Source organism: Ascaphus truei, chromosome 3, assembly GCF_040206685.1.
Source record: "Ascaphus truei isolate aAscTru1 chromosome 3, aAscTru1.hap1, whole genome shotgun sequence".
NCBI classification, from domain to species: domain Eukaryota; kingdom Metazoa; phylum Chordata; class Amphibia; order Anura; family Ascaphidae; genus Ascaphus; species Ascaphus truei.
In genome coordinates this window covers 18,416,273-18,432,319 of record NC_134485.1, presented here as the reverse complement: position 1 = coordinate 18,432,319, position 16,047 = coordinate 18,416,273, and the positions used below count along the sequence as shown (strand labels likewise).

At 43.5% G+C, this 16,047-nt stretch overlaps 1 protein-coding gene across 5 annotated transcripts in view; it reads right to left on the bottom strand.

Moving 5' to 3' along the window:
- Positions 1–16,047, bottom strand: part of C2CD2 (C2 calcium dependent domain containing 2) — a 102,450-nt gene that overhangs the window by 36,782 nt on the left and 49,621 nt on the right. For all 5 annotated transcript variants that reach the window (XM_075593687.1, XM_075593686.1, XM_075593689.1 and 2 more), the window contains exons 4-8: positions 13,791–13,910; positions 9,320–9,427; positions 7,702–7,818; positions 7,008–7,131; positions 5,254–5,362 (exon numbers count right to left, since the gene is read on the bottom strand). In XM_075593687.1, coding sequence (XP_075449802.1) covers positions 5,254–5,362; positions 7,008–7,131; positions 7,702–7,818; positions 9,320–9,427; positions 13,791–13,910 — 578 coding nt within the window. The remainder of the gene's footprint in view (positions 1–5,253; positions 5,363–7,007; positions 7,132–7,701; positions 7,819–9,319; positions 9,428–13,790; positions 13,911–16,047) is intronic.

The window sequence follows — 16,047 nt, the reverse complement described above, 5'->3', positions numbered from 1 at the left end:
TCAAGCCATGAAATATATGACCCATTCCAGGCATGATTCAGAAGATGGCATAGTACTAAAACAGCTCTGGTTCGTATGCTAAATGATCTCCTGATGGCGAGAGACAGAGGTGACTGTTCGATCTTAGTACTCTTTGACCTCTCTGCAGCATTTGATACCATGGTCCATGGGATCTTAATGGAGCTCCTGAAGGATTTCTGTCTGTAGACTGGGTGGCACAGTTCTCAGCTCATTCAGATCTTTTCTCACTGGCAGGTCACAGAGAGCGTTTTCAGGAGTGTAATCCTCGGCACCAATGCCCCTGGAATGTGGAGTGCCACAGGGTTCTATGCTATCTCCTATGTTATTCGCAATGTACACGCTGCCACTAGGTGACATAATCAGATGGCATTGCCTGGGTTATCACTGCTATGCAGATGACGCTCAACTCTACTTGTACTTTGCACCAGGCACTAAGGACGCATTACCAGTCTTCAATAGATGTTTATCTGAGCTCCTAGAGTGGATGAGTGCCAGTTGGTTGAGGTTGAATCCTGATAAGACAGAAGTGCTCGTGGTGGATGCTCCCCGTCGAAAGACAACAAGACTGGAGGTCAACACACTGGCCTCATGTGTGGGGTCTCCAAGCTGCTAAACTCTGTCCATGTGCAGAATCTTGGTTTTGCCCTTGACTGTAATTTGACCCTTAAACATAAGGTGTCAGCCATGGTCAAATCTTCATTCTTCCACCTAAGGAACATAGCCAGAATTAAGCACTTGATCCCCCCCAGAGGATCTTACTATGCTTGTCCAGGCCTTTGTATCCTCAAGCATGGGCTACTGCAATGAGTCTACCTGGGTGTTCCGAAAAAAGAGCTGCGCCTCCTAAAACTGGTGCAGAATGCTGCGGCCAGGTTGTTAACTAACCAGATCCGTTCATGCCACGACACTTGTTCTCCGTTTCTGTACTGGCTGCCTGTAAAATGGTGAATTTATTTCAAGATTGGCTAGTTGACATTCAAAGCATTACATGACCAGGATCCCAGCGATCTGAGACAGCTTCTAGTGCCCTACACTCCCATTCACTCACTTCCATCTACAGATGAAGGACTCCCAACAGTTCCCAGAATCTCCTTGACTACCTTCGGCGTCCAAGCTTTCAGCCACGCTGCTCCCACTCTCTGGAACATTCTGCCTTGTACAATTCAAGAGAACCCCTCCCTGGCAATCTATAAAAACAGGCTCAAGACCTAAATGTTTACCCAGGCATTTAAGTAACGAATCACAACCTGACCGGCATTTAAGAACTACAGCACCATCCTATGCTGTTTTGTATCTTTTCTTGTGTTTGGTCTCGCATATAAATCTTAAATATTTTCTTCTTTTTCTGTAACTGTGAAGTGTTTTGAGTCCCATTGGAAGAAAAGTGCAATATAAATAAAGTTATTATTATACCTTCAAAACAAGACATAGCACTTCACCGCAAGACTAGCAAGTTGGTGTTTATGACTAGATCTTTATACTAATCTTTATTACAGCTGTCTATTTCAGATACCTGAATTTTCTTGCATTTTTGTTCAATCTTATTAAAACTCAAATAGATTGAAAAAATAGTAAAACATACTGAACCTCCTTCCTAATTGAAGCTCACCCCCTCCCACATTTAAATGGTTAGGGGCTCACTCCATAGCATCTTCCACTCAGGGGAACTTGCCTGCTTGCAGTTTGGCTGTGACATCTCTAATACAGAGTGCTTTTCCTGGTAATGTACAGGTTAATAAAAGCTTCAGTCAGACTTAGAACTTTGCAACTAATATTGACAGATTTACTATAAATCATTCTTCCTGTTATTACACAGGTTATTAAGAATTTATATTAGCGTTAGGGACCCCTGATATGTGGTCTGCCGTGCCGTTGGCTCAGGGGCTTACAACAATTTTGGCCAAAAATGTCAAACTAAAAGACCATTTTACTTATTAGATATTTATACATATATATTTAGGCACTGTACCATGTATGAGTATCACTGGATGTGATAAAACTGAGCTTTGTCTGTGTTTTATGTTCTGTCTCTGATTTTAAAGATTGAAAAAATAGACTGAAAAAAATATTATGTTGACCATCTATTTAACCATATTAAATTCTTAATGCAGAACAAATACAATTAAGATAACACATCACTGCATACAAAATGAAATTACTCACAAACAGCGTGACATGTAGGACGCATTGTAGACATCTCAATCATATGACTAGGGGAGGGTTGTTCTACGTATGCTAAAGAAACACAAGGGTCCCTATTTATCAGGACAGTGAAGCCCTCTCTCCTGTCCTGGAGAAGCTTAAAGTTTCATTCTATTTAATGGAGCTAAACGCTTCTTGAACACCGAGTAGACATCTTTACGGCATATTGAACAGGAGCCAGACTGCAGGTCCTTTTAATGACGACTGGGTAACAGTACAAGTTACTCAGAATTTCTTTTAAAGAGTTAGAACAGACACATTTGCTGGGTCTAAATCCATGTCATGATATCATCACGTCGGAAAACAAGCAATCTTTCTTCCCCTGAATGCAAAGTAGCTGCAGTGACTGGGCTGTAATCCTCTCCCTGTTTAACACCCTCTATAATCCCAATGTTATGCTTTCTGTTCCCATGACAGTTTTGGGGGGTTGTCTTGCTCCCTGGATCGAATGCAGTCATACACACATTATTATGAATAGGGGCTTGTGTGCCTTTTAAAATCCCGTGTACTTCACTTATGAATAATATATCAATATTGATATAGAAACCAGTGTTCCCCGGGGGGGGGGGGCACACAGATGCTACAATTCCATAGCACACACGCGCACACGCACACGCACACACACACACACACACACGGAGGTTGAGAGATAAAACTAACAGAGAAGAGCATGAATCCGTTCAGATAATATAATAAGTGCCAGTTTAATTTACTTGGCTAAACTTTCCTTCTTGCATCCTACTGTAACTGCATCGTTTATATTAAAAATCCTCGGATAGTTCCCAGAATTCTTAATATTTTTGTTTGCGGAGACTAATTAAGTAATGATCTCGAATACAGGGCGTTTCCTGCCCGTTAATGCCCAGGGCGATGGGGTTGAAATCACAATTGTAAGCGGGATATTAATGGCCAGGTAATGCCCCTTGGGGAGCCCCTTAGAGGTTTGAATTTGATGACCTTTAAGAAAATTAGCAAGTTGGGCATTTCTGATTTAAATTTCACTTTACTCTGTGGATGAAGCGACAATGAAAGTATCATAATACTATCAGTGTCATTAATATTTACTACAGCCGGGGAGAAGAATATTATCCTTTACATAATACATGTAACACCATATCAACGCTGCACTCGAAAAGTTATTAAACAGTTCTAAAAGATTTTGTTAGGTGGTAGTTGAAATCCACATAAATTTCTTCACCCACTGAAACATTTGCAAAATTTGGGGGGCCCCTACAGTTGCCCGGTTTGCCCTTACACAAGGCCACGATTGGGCCCACGGACTGCTCCTGTGCCCCTCCCCACTCCCCTGCAGGTCACCTCGGGTCTCACAGGCGGGACATGGCGTGCGGGGCTGGGCCGCTGGTTCTCAGCATGGCGTATGAATGAAGGCAGCCTGAGGCCCTGATTTCCTCCAGCCCTTGCCTGATTTAGGACATGGAGGCCAGTGGTATATTACATTGTGAAGCTCCGTTGTGGGTGGGGTGACCTGGCGGGTGTGTAGACGTCGGGTGAAGTCCACCTGCAGCAGCTGGACAAGTTTGTCCTGAAGGGGCCGGGTCACAGCGCGAAGGGCTGAGCCAACATTTTAACCTTTTTAGCCTATCATTTAAAGTAACTAAATTATATTTTTTCTAAGAACGTTTTTTTATTGGTTTTATAATTTTTTTTATCTGTCACTGTATTATTTAACCAATTGTATTTATTTACAAACATTCCTAGAAAAAGTATTATAGATGGTGTATTCTGTAGTATTCGAGATATTGCTATTCCGTGTATGGCTTTGTGGTGTGTAATTGAAAGCTTTTAAACATATCTCCAGTTAGCAAACAAATGTTAAACACAGTAGACCAAATTCCACGCTAAGGCCCCCTAACGCTAACACCCCAACCCTTAATGAGCAGCTGTGCGGCTGGACCAATCTCCATCCTGAGACATACGCTGTCCCACTATGAGCAGCCACTTTACCTTTTGTTTCAACATTGCCCCTTATTCCCTAGAGTGTGAGCTCTTGGGATCAGGACCCTCATTACCTTCTGTATCTGTTTGCACTCGTTTGTCATTCTGTTAATGCAATTGTCACTCTACTCACCCCCACTGTACATAGCTGCGGATATGTTGGCTCTCTACAAACAGACGATAATAAAAAAAAAGTTGTCTGTGCTGAGCACGCGCATTGTAAGTGAAACGTCTTTGTCACTGTTTTGTCAGAGAAATTGTATTTGTGATGGTGATGTTTTTAATTCAATGACAGATTTGAGAGTATAATTTATTTTATTTTTGTGTTGAAATTTCCATACTAATAACTTGGAATACATGATATAATTGACTTATGATAACTAAAGTAAGATACATATATTTTAGACTGTAAAGTATCTAAATGCCGTTGCTCTCAAAAGCCTTTCTAATGTAAATCATAAAAATCAAAACACAATTTCAGTGACAAAACCAAAAGAAGTTTGACTTAGAACGCGCGAGCTGGGCACACACCCCGAGGTACATTTTTAAAAATGTTGCTATTTGCACTTCTATATTTATACTCACTGGGAATTCCTCTAATAACAGTGGTGTGTGGCCGTGTGTGTGGTGTGGCCGCGTCTGTGCATGCGCAGCACCCGGCAGCCGCCTCTGTGCATGCGCGGAACCTAGCAGCCGCCTCTGCGCATGCGCGGAACCTAGCAGCCGCCTCTGCGCATGCGTGGAACCTAGCAGCCGGTTCTGCGCATGCGCGGAACCTAGCAGCCGCCTCCGTGCATGCGCGGAACCTAGCAGCTGCCTCTGCGCATGCGCACCCATCAGTTGCCCATGACGTAACTTCCGTTACACATTTTCGTTACCAGCAAAGAGATTTTTCCCATCAAAACTCTATAAGTGCCCCCCACAGAGGTTTCACTTCAGTAATATGCAAACTATTTTGGAGGGTGCATTCATTGCTTGCAGCTCCAATAAACCTTGCAACGTAAAACAGATTCTGAGGCTCCCATAGAACAGGTAAGGAACATTGTGCCAACAACCATCGTACGCTGAACTTACAAAGTGAACTCTTCCTCCCAAGAGGGGGCAGTAGTGTTTTTTACGACCGCAGTAGTGAATTTCTGTGCAGGGTCGTCTAGTTGTGCTGTACACACGGCACTGGAGATCCCTGGGAGAAGATACAGCAAATATGCAACTGAGAAACCAAGTTGTATGATCAACATCCCTTAAAAACAATGGAACTGGATTACAAAACCATTCATCTCCGTTATTCTATTCCACCAGTTAGGTATATGGGCCCATTTTAGAAGGGCACTAATAAGTAGAAAAAAAATAATATAACCGCATTTATTTCCTAAGCCCTCCAGTTGCCCTGCAGAGCTCGGTCCAATGGCACCAAACATGAATGTTTATTTATACCATCATCATCATGTGTTTTCAGCAAATAGTTGGTCAAATTTTATTATGGAGCCTAATAGCCCGTAAACTATTCTGCCACCCTCCAGCTTTAGAGCATGACCTCTTGTTTGAACACTTCTTTCCCTTATGCTTTTCTGTTAAAACACATAATATATTTTACAATTTTTTTTAACACTATCCCCTCTCCCCCTTCTCTGGTTATTTATGGTGAGTCTTTCCTGAGAAGTTTTATGATGAAGTATGCACAATGGCGGGAGTACTGTCTGTTCAGCCGCACCAGAGCCCACGAGTGTTAGCGGTCCATCTTCCCACACGCCGGAACATCGTACTGCCACTTATTTTAGTAGCGCTGAACAGTGTTCCCAGCCATTCTGCCTCCCCTCCTTAGGCTCTATCTGGGGAACATTGTCCGTCCGTGTAGGTAGCCATCCCCAGCGCTCCTAACAAAATTTAGGCCGCAACGGTAATCGGGGGCCAACTTCAGCAAACGGCTGCCTGTATGGGGCCTCTCCATCGCCGGGTAAGGCCCCGCTCAACAGGTAGGGGCTGGGGGAGAAGGGGCCCTACTTCATATATCTGCACTGCAGCCCACACTTCACTTGTTCCGCCATGGAGTACGCACAACCTCCATTTTATGTACTGAATATGGTACTCTAGGTGAAGCCTTACCAATGGTCTATATAGTGGCAACACTACCTCTCTCTCGCTTTCTGCTATAACCTGCATCCTGCTGGGTTTCTCCATTACATCCCTGAAAGAATGACTTTTAAGCTCCTTTTCTCTGGTGGCTGACATTATATAGTGCCTATTATCCTGTACTCTACCTTTTCATTTCTGTGGCCTGAAAAGCATGAATTTGCACTTCTTGACATTAAATTCATTCCTTTAATCTCAACATATATAATTAATCCCCTTCTGGAGTGTCAACCCTGTTCTGCCTCTAAAATGGAATATCTGACTCACTAACTCTTTCAAATTGTGTTCCTAGTCAGCAGGTTAAAACGATGCCAACTGGAAATGTTCTTGTTAAAGTCATCTTCATCGTGTCCCTGTGTAACTATGGAAATCACTGGTGAGAGTAGCCGTTGGGTCTCATTTGATAAAGTTGGACACAAACGTTCAAGACCTCCCAAGTCTCTTGTATTATAAGTGAGGGGTCACTTCGTTAAACCCTTTGGCCAAAGCATTTGTAAGATTGCAGAGTTAGGACTTGCAGAAAGAGGACACACCTTAACAAAGGAAATGAATGGATCCAAAACACTTTTCACATCATAGCCTGACTTTGTGGTCACCTGAAAACTAGTGGAAATATTTTTTTCCCGGACATCAACATGTGTTGCACTTTTGCCATCAGCAACAAAAGAGACAGATTGCCTTAAATCATCGTATTGTACCTGAAGGATCAGCAGCTCCTGAAAATGTTGCTCTGATGTTCCTCACTTGGAGCTTTAGCTCATGAGCTCTTGGAGGCTTGGGTGGGCAGATTACCTGAGAATTAGCCCCCACACCACGTACATTCTGAAAGGGCAAAGAGCACGCTCTATTGCAAAACACACGGCAAAACAGTAACTAAATATGGCAGATAACAGGCAATAACCTCTTTGAAATATCAAGCAAAGGGGTGTAAGGAATGCTCCGGAGATACTTTGTGACATTACTGTGAAAGATGGTCAAGAAGATATCAAAGCCATTACTTTTTAACTAGCACCGTCCCATTATACACAGAGCCCAGGTTATACACATTCTACTTATCGCTACTCTCCTAACACACACTTTTGATTTAAGGTTGGACTGCAGGTCCTAAATCTAAACCCCCAATACTTGGCTGTACCTACTGATGCTCTTCTAGAGAGACCACATAGCCCCATAACCAGACTATGGAAGCCCCTTCACTGCCAAAAAGACATCTCTGGCAGCAGAGAAGTCATCAATTAATCCCAAAGGGAAGTGGTTCTGTAGAACTGGATTGGAAATGGCATCAGAATGCGTGTTTATCTAGTTATGTGCATGTGAAAATGGCTGGTTTCCAACTGAAAGTTCGGAACATACTGAAGACCAGTGGCAGACACAGAACATGTCCACACTTACCTGGAATTCCTTTGCATCTGTAGGTCTGGTGTTTAAAGCTACAGATGGTCGGACACAGCTCATGAGGTTTTTCAATATATCTTCAAGCGTTTCCGTTATTGCGCTTGTCACTGGAGTCTGCCCACAATACAAGGAAGAGATGCCTGATAAATGACATTTCTAACCAGCAATGCATGCTGCTCGGGTGTCAGACATTGTGGGAGACTTCTATTGTTTGATTACTGCAGTCTCCAGTGAACTGAACTATCACTGGCTTTATACGCAAAAGGTTACACACTCTGCCTTAGGGGCCAACACATTTTTGTAAGAAAATCAATTTCATGGTGATGTTATGTACAAATATTTTTTTTTCTGGGCTAAGCGGCGGTTCCCCATAACGCTCATAATAAAAATACCTGAAAAGACACAACAGACAGTGTCTCCGGGCAGCAGAACTGGGTCACACCTGCACCATGTTTATCAAAGCAGAAAAAAGGAATAATTGTATCCTACGACAGGGATCTCAACTCCAGTCCTCAAGAGTCCCCAACAGGTCAGGTTTTCAGGATGTCCTAGCTTCGGCACAGGTTGCTCAATCAGCGGCTCACACTGAGCCTCTGATTGAGCAACCTGTGCTGAAGCAGGGACTAATTGAGCCACCTGTGCTGAAGCAGGGACTGATTGAGCCACCTGTGCTGAAGCAGGGATTTCCTGAAAACCTGACCTATTGGTAGCCCTGTCCTATGATAAATCTGGCACATCGCTGTAGTTCTGCGCCAGTACGGCAGCGGGAAGGGGAATACACAAACCCCACAACTTACTCTAAAGATATATTCGTTACATAGAATTTTCTTCCTTTTTTATCAATTAAAACACAAACTGTCATTAACCAATAGTCCTACGCTGATGTAAAACGTTACGATCTGGGACTCTGACTGAATGAAGAAGTTGGAAATGTATAAAAATCCCTTAATGGGAGAGTTGTAAACACAAACATTTGAGGTGCATCCGCATGTCTCAGACCAGTGGCGTAGCCAAAACATGGGGGGCCACCGGGGAAATTTTTGCGCATGCGCAAATTGGCATGCCGGCTGCTAATGCGCATGCGTGACAGGCATTTGCAGAGCGGGCCCCCAATGATTTCTGACGAACTGAAGCTTCAAGACATGAAATAGGAGCCATCATCCCCGTCGATAACTAATCAATCCAGTTATTTAAAGGGGCAATTAAGGTTACTCGCTTTTAAACACATCTGTTTTAGCATATAAGAGAAGAATTGTACAAAATCTACAAAGTGATATTCTCTCTTTCAGAGTTTGTAGGGATGACATTACCCAGAATTCCTGGCTGCAGTGGAAGCGATGTATGCTGAGCGATTATGGGGAAAAGGCGCGTAGTAAACCTGTCTGTGCTCACAAGTGTATTTTTATATTTGCTGTAGGAATGACAGGATATTACAGCTGGCTGTTTTCCAAGCAGAAGAATGTTTTTTTTTATTGCACTCCGCTTGTACCGCTGCTCAGCAACAACTCTGACCCCCAAGCCCTCTCCCAAGAACCAAAACGGCGTGTATTTAGATGCTTAAATCAAATAAACAAGACAACAATAAGAGTACAAGCAACACAACTTACTCACTAACCTCCTGCTTTGTTTTTGCTTGAACTTGAAGATTCAGATCTGCTAAATTCCCCATGGACCACACCACCTGGATATTTCCATCTTCTCCCTCTTTCATGTGAAGTTCCAGCTGTGGACATGCAGAAATAAGTCGCAAGTACGTCTGGTCACATTTAGCTTGAATGTGGGGGCGTGGGTATTTTTAGAAGCTGCTGCCCTACTTTCTCATAATTAAACCATCTATTTTGCATACAAGAAGATATTTTGGACGATTGACGTAAGCGGTTCACAATTAGTAGGTGGGCTCCACTTACCATAATGCTTGCAAAGTTTCTGTAGACGTGGCCGGTCTCACTCACTCAGAGTAAGATGCACTCACTGGCGAAACGTTCGCAGTTACCGTCATCATGGCCTTTAAGCCTACGCTAGTTATATTTAGCGCACTTATAATCTAGATCAGTTGTGCTCAACTTCAGTCCTCGGACCTCCAACAGGCCAGGTTGAGGATATCCCAGCTCAGTCTCTGGCTGAGCCACTGAATGAGCCACCTGTGCTGAATCTGGGATATCCTTAAAACCTGACCTGTTCTGTTAGGGGGTCTTGAGGACTGAAGATGAGAACCCCTGATCTAGATCAGCGGTTTTCAACCTTAGTATGGCGATTCTGCGAAAACCCAACTAATTTCTCCTGTGTATTTAATAATACTAATCGCTGTGGTAGGGCTTCTAATTAGTAAATAAGTCCGACAGCTTTTTATATTATATATAATTTATATGACAATGTTTGATAAAAGTTTTGAATTACGAAATAAAAAAATGAAAGTAAAAATAAATAAATAGAAGATTGTTTTTAAAGTAGCAATCCTGTAAAAAAAACTTGTGTGAAACAATTTGAATTGATCGGTCCTCCAGGATATCACTATTTCTCCGGGACCCCCGGTTACAGAAGAGACACTTACTGATTTAGTCGCCGGTGTAATTTCCTGGACCCAAACAGTTATCCAATAGGAATCTGCAACATCATCCCCTTGATGACATTGTGGCTTACTACTGGCCCGCTGGATCCGCAGATTTGACGCCCATTTTAATTTCCCAAACAGAGGGGGGGGAGGAACCACAGGCAACTATGCCAGTAATTAGATTTGGTCTCTCGGGACTCCTGGTAACGAAACTGGCACTAACACTTTCTCTAACATTTTTGAATGGTTGTTACATTTAAAGCAGCATCCTGCCTGTGAACTTCTTTTTTTAAATGTATTAATTTTTTTAACGTACTGCACCGGTGGTCCCCTGGCATCCCGAGACCCCCAGTTTCCTAGATATTGGGGGGGTTTTGTGCTGGTTTTGATACAAAGGAACTACAAATATGGCGCCCGACTGCAAACATGGCCACAGGATCACCAACAGAAACTCGCTACATAATCTCCCCGATGACTTTGGCATTTTCAATTGGCCGTGGGAGAGAGCCCTGTCCCGGCAGCCATTTTGTCTCTTCCAGTTTGCTCGGTGTACTCCAGGTTTGCCACATCGGTTAAGGCCCTATAGCTGATTGATGATGCTCTGACACCTGGGGATCCCTCAGTTCAGGCAAGATTTAAAAATTAAAAAAAATTGTCGGTGGTATTGCTTGTTTAAGAAATGTTTAATAACTTTGCAAATGTTGGACCCAAAGTCTAAGGGGGATATGTAGCAAGGCAATTTTGGAGACTGTGTGTTTTGATGCGCTGAGCAATGGTTTCCCCAGTGGCATCAAATGTAAGAAACCGTTTTATACATCTGGTGCAGGTTGATAGGATGCAGAAAATTATCCCAAAGGGAAAAAGACCCTCCAAATGTATGCACTCTATGATTGTTTAGGGCTGTTAAGGTAAATATTTAGACATTACAGTAGCTCCCATGGAGATATCAGGGTCTTAATAAAAACAAAAATAATAACATTTTATTACATCAATATATGTGACAATGTGAGTTAATCTATTAAAAAACAATGTTTAAAAATCCCCGTAGAGGAGTGGTAATATTGCTTTTCTTTAATGCCCAAAATTTCTAGGCAGTTATTTATTTTGTTTATTTTACCTCAACGGTAAATGTCAATATTACTGCGACATCAGCAGCGTTTCCAGAAAGATCATAAATAATTTCTGGCACTGTATATATATTGCATCCAAGTGATTTCAACGTAGCACATGAGTTCATCAACTTTGTTTTCTCTTGGCAAATCACCATGTTGCAAGTTATATAGGAATTATATCGCCCAATATTAACACATGAATTACTTATGCATTGATTATATCATATATACTCCTTATTTCCACATTGGATATGGCATATAAATAGTTCTATTTTGACACATAATGTTACTTGCATGTAGGTATATTTTGTCCTTTAATGGCATTATTGCCAGTTTTGCATATGGAATGTATACAAGTGTGTCTGAACTATAAGTGACTATAGGTGGTTTCTACCTTCACCAAAATTTCCTATCTAATCCAAATCCAATAGTAAAGATAGATTAGGAGCCTGCTATAAGTAATGATATATACATCCTTCCCTATATTATATGCAAATCCACAGGATAACTTAGCCTCTATTGTCTATGTGGCTAAAGCTTCTAAGGCCTCGGCCATGCTCCCTGCTGGCGTGCTGAGGCGTGCTGAGGCGCAGGGAAAGCGGGTGCTTTCCCTGGCCTTGCGGTTGCTTACCGCACGCGCTGTCAGTAGCCATCAGGGGGCGGGCCGGGGGCGGGCGTGTCACTGGCCGGGGGCGGGCCAGTGACGTCACGGAGCTGGTTCGCCCTCATTGGGCGAACCGCTCACGTGACCGGCCTGTCGCGCCAGCAAGCGGGGGAATTTTAAATTCCCCTAAGACCTGCGCTTCCGCAAGCGTGCGGAAGCGCAGGTTAGCCCCTACTAAAGCCGCTCTAATTGCGGCTGTAGGGGCTCAGTGGCAAGCATCAGCAAGCGAGAGCACGCTTAAGCAAGCAAGCACTAACCATAGCCTGGGCCTAAAACACAAAATAACCTGTATTAGCAGATAACACTATCAATCTCTTTGGGGGTAGCTGAGATAATAAACCGTCAGTTGGTAAGTGTCTGCAAAGGGTGTGTTGAAGCTAGTTAGAAGAGACAGCTGGTTTGCATAGGGGAACAGTGTATGTATCATGTGTATAAGTACAACCACTCTGCCACGGTGGGCCAGAGGTGGAGGGAGCGCAAATACAGGCCGTGTTCTGGTAGCTGTGTCGGACTCCGATGACGTCACCAAACGTGACGCTCTACTTCATGACGCGCGTTTCGCGAGGCAACTCGCTTCTTCTTCAGATGGGGAGGAGTCTAAAGGAGAGCCCTATGCGTGTAATATTTATACTACAAATGAGGCATGACCTGGGTCTTCTACACCTATCACAGTGAACAACGTCAGAGCCAATCGGCTGCTCTGAAAAACGGACCATATTCAAAGTAAACAAACTGCAAATCAGCTTCAGTGCAAGCACTCCGCTTTTAATAGGATATTATACTTGTTGCTTACTTATTTTCTTTATATTCTGTTATCAAGGCTGGATTAGGGATATAAAGGTATGGATCATAATAGATCCCCCAAATCGTTTAGCAGGTTGATAGGAGCCAAAAAGTTACGCCAACGTAATATTAATACGTTTCCTGGCGCCAAATTGAAGGGAGAAAAAGGGGGCGCACAGGAGACACGGAGGCGCACAGTTTCATACGCCATTACAATATGGGCGGCATGCAACAACTCCCCAACTCCTCCTTCTGTCACTCCCCTAATCACCAGCTCACCCATATGGGACAGAAAGGAAATCCCTTCCCAGAAGAGCTCACAATCTAAGTGGAATGTTGGGAGACTTACAGAGACAGCAGGTGAGGAAATAAATGCAGTGGATGGCAATGCTTGGCCACAATGGGTGGTAGGAGTGACTGTGGGTGTGGGACAATAGCCATGAGTGCAGGCTGTTGGGATGCTTGATTTGTGAGGCGAGATTTGAAGTCAGTATTAACACAACAAGCAGGGGAAGAGTGGCAGGGAGGCGTGGGTGAGAGCAGGTGTGTATATGGCTGGGTGCAGGTCAAGAACTAAAAAGGGAAAGCAAAGGACATTTGTACAAAATGTTATTGGGACTTGGCCTTCAAAAGCAGGTGTTCTGCAGGTTCCAATGATGCTACGCCTATCCTGCAGCCTAACCGTGGACAAGTAGGCCACTCAGAAGAAGGCGACCAAGCACACTTCAACACTGGGGAACTCCCCCAAGGTATATTTATACTAAAACAGAAGGTTGTTTGATGGTGGATTAGAATGATAATTACTGCCATCATTTATTTATAAGGCTACAACATAGTCTGCAGTGCAATGGAGGGGCGAAGATAATAACATGACAACATTCACATACACTGCTCCAATGGGCTTCCAATATAAGGAGGAGAGAGTGCAGCCAAAGTATATTGGGAGATAAGAGGTTGGTGCGCTGATAAGACTTACGTTCAGATGAAGCGGAGCGACTCTGACACTGTACATCTGGCATCCAGAGTTGGCAGGGGGTGTGCGGGTCACACGGACAGCAAACTGAATGGAATCCCCCATCACACTGCATGATACAACCTGGCAGCACAGGAGAACTAGGTTACGGTCACACCTCCGCTGTCAACTAGCAGCAACGTTTGTCATATTTGTAAGAAAAGAGGAAAGTCCCCCCCCCCCCGTGCTATGAAAATCCAAACCAGGATTAATAGCAACAGAAGGTAAATACAGGAAAAGAGCACACTGGGAAACATTAATGGCAATTCATTCAAACAGAACAGTGATCAAAGCGTGAGAGCAAAGTGTTCGAGGACTACCTACACCATGAATCATTTGGATGGATAGAATAAAATAGAATGCAAAGGCTTGCTCTCTTTCTATCCTCAGAGTGCTATAAATATAGACTAAATGAACACACACGCGCGCGCACACACACACACACACACACACACAACCTATCCATCGCTTTTATATCTAGGATCTGAAAGAGACACACGCAGGCACTCACACCTATCCATCTCTTATATTTAGTATCTGAAAGAGAGACACACGCAGGCACGCACGTGCACACACACACACACACACACACACCCTACCATTTCTATCTAATGGCCATTGGACAAAAAAAAAGTGAGCTCTTGGTAGACAAAGATAAGGCAGAGGGGAAGAGGCTGGGTTTTGCCCGTGTAAACTCTTAATTAACAGACTGTGACATAAGCCGGGTGGGAGTAGCCAGAGGGAAGCAAACTCCTCCCAAGTCTCCGCTCACCATATTAACATACAAACGTAAAATATATATATATATATTTAAAAAGACATAGCTGGCAGACTTTATTAAATAAATCCATCACCCGTTTCTAACCCGTTACACTTGGCCCTGCCATTAGTACGCCACGGTCTTAGGAAGGTCTGCCCCTTTAACTCCCCTGAACATCATTGAGCAGCAAGACATCATCATCATGGAACTTTTACTTCCAGCAAACACACGCACCAGCATTATTTTACTCAACTCTGCGTCCCTATGTAAACACCCTTCTTGTGTTTAAAAGGGCAGCCCCTCCTAGCACCGAAGAGACCCGTCTGCAGGGACCTGCCTAGCAGGTTCAGTCTTGGTTACAGATATATCCCCTTACAGATAACTATAAGCATTCAAATCTAATCAATGTTAGCCTGTACACGTGGCAACCTGAAACCCTGCAGGGGTTAAACAGAGATCGTTCCCAGCGACAGGGACCTGCATATTTACAATGATCTCATCTTCGGGGAAGGGGCCAAAATAACCAAAGTAGCAGGAAGCAGCTGACGGCAAAGTGTTCGACATTCCAGGGATCTTGTTGCCAAGAAAAAAAAACGTACCAATATTTAAGAGAAACTAAAATAGTGACTTGACGAGAAAGATCACATTTGTTTATGTCAATTCCATTAGAACATTGTTTTAAACCGGTTTTTCTTCTGCGTCCATTTAAATTGGCACATCAGTAAAGATTTAAATTGGCACATCAGTGTGTTCACAACATGATGCGTGTGCAGGAGAATCACATAATTATCAGGGTGCAGCATCGAGGAAGAAATGAAATGAACGCCATCTTTAATAAGCCCGCAAAATAAACCTTGGACATGGATTTTTCACCAAAACCCATAAATATAACATTAAAATCAATGGGATTAAAAAAAGTTCATAAAACACAGATTGTTTTTGCAACTAACTTGATTTATGGACCAAGCAGTCAGGCCGAATGGTGATTCTTTGCAGACCACTACGGACCCTAAAAACCATTATCCACTCAAAGGGGTCACATTTTTCAGCAAACGGTGGGTAATTAGCGGGGTGAGAAAAAACCCTTCTGGAAAATTGGGAATGGTGGGCACTCAGCTACTAAGGAACAAGACGATGTAAAGTCCGTGCCCACGCGGGTTGGAGGGTAATTGTGGGCCTGTCCCAATATACTAAGGAAAAAAGCAACCTGCAGCACTCAAAAAGAAAAAATGAGAAACTGCTTACTGGTCAATAAAACAAAGATTTCTTATGCAGAGGGATGTTAACAGAAAACAGAAGCACAAGGTTTCGAGGTTAGCGACGGCCGGATCACGTGAGCGGTTCGCTCAAAGAGGGCAAATCGGCTCAGTGACGCCCCTATACACGCCCCCCCCCACGGCACGTCTAGCATGGCCAAAAACCGCTCCCGCTAAACGCGGGTGACATCACGCGAGCGCACGC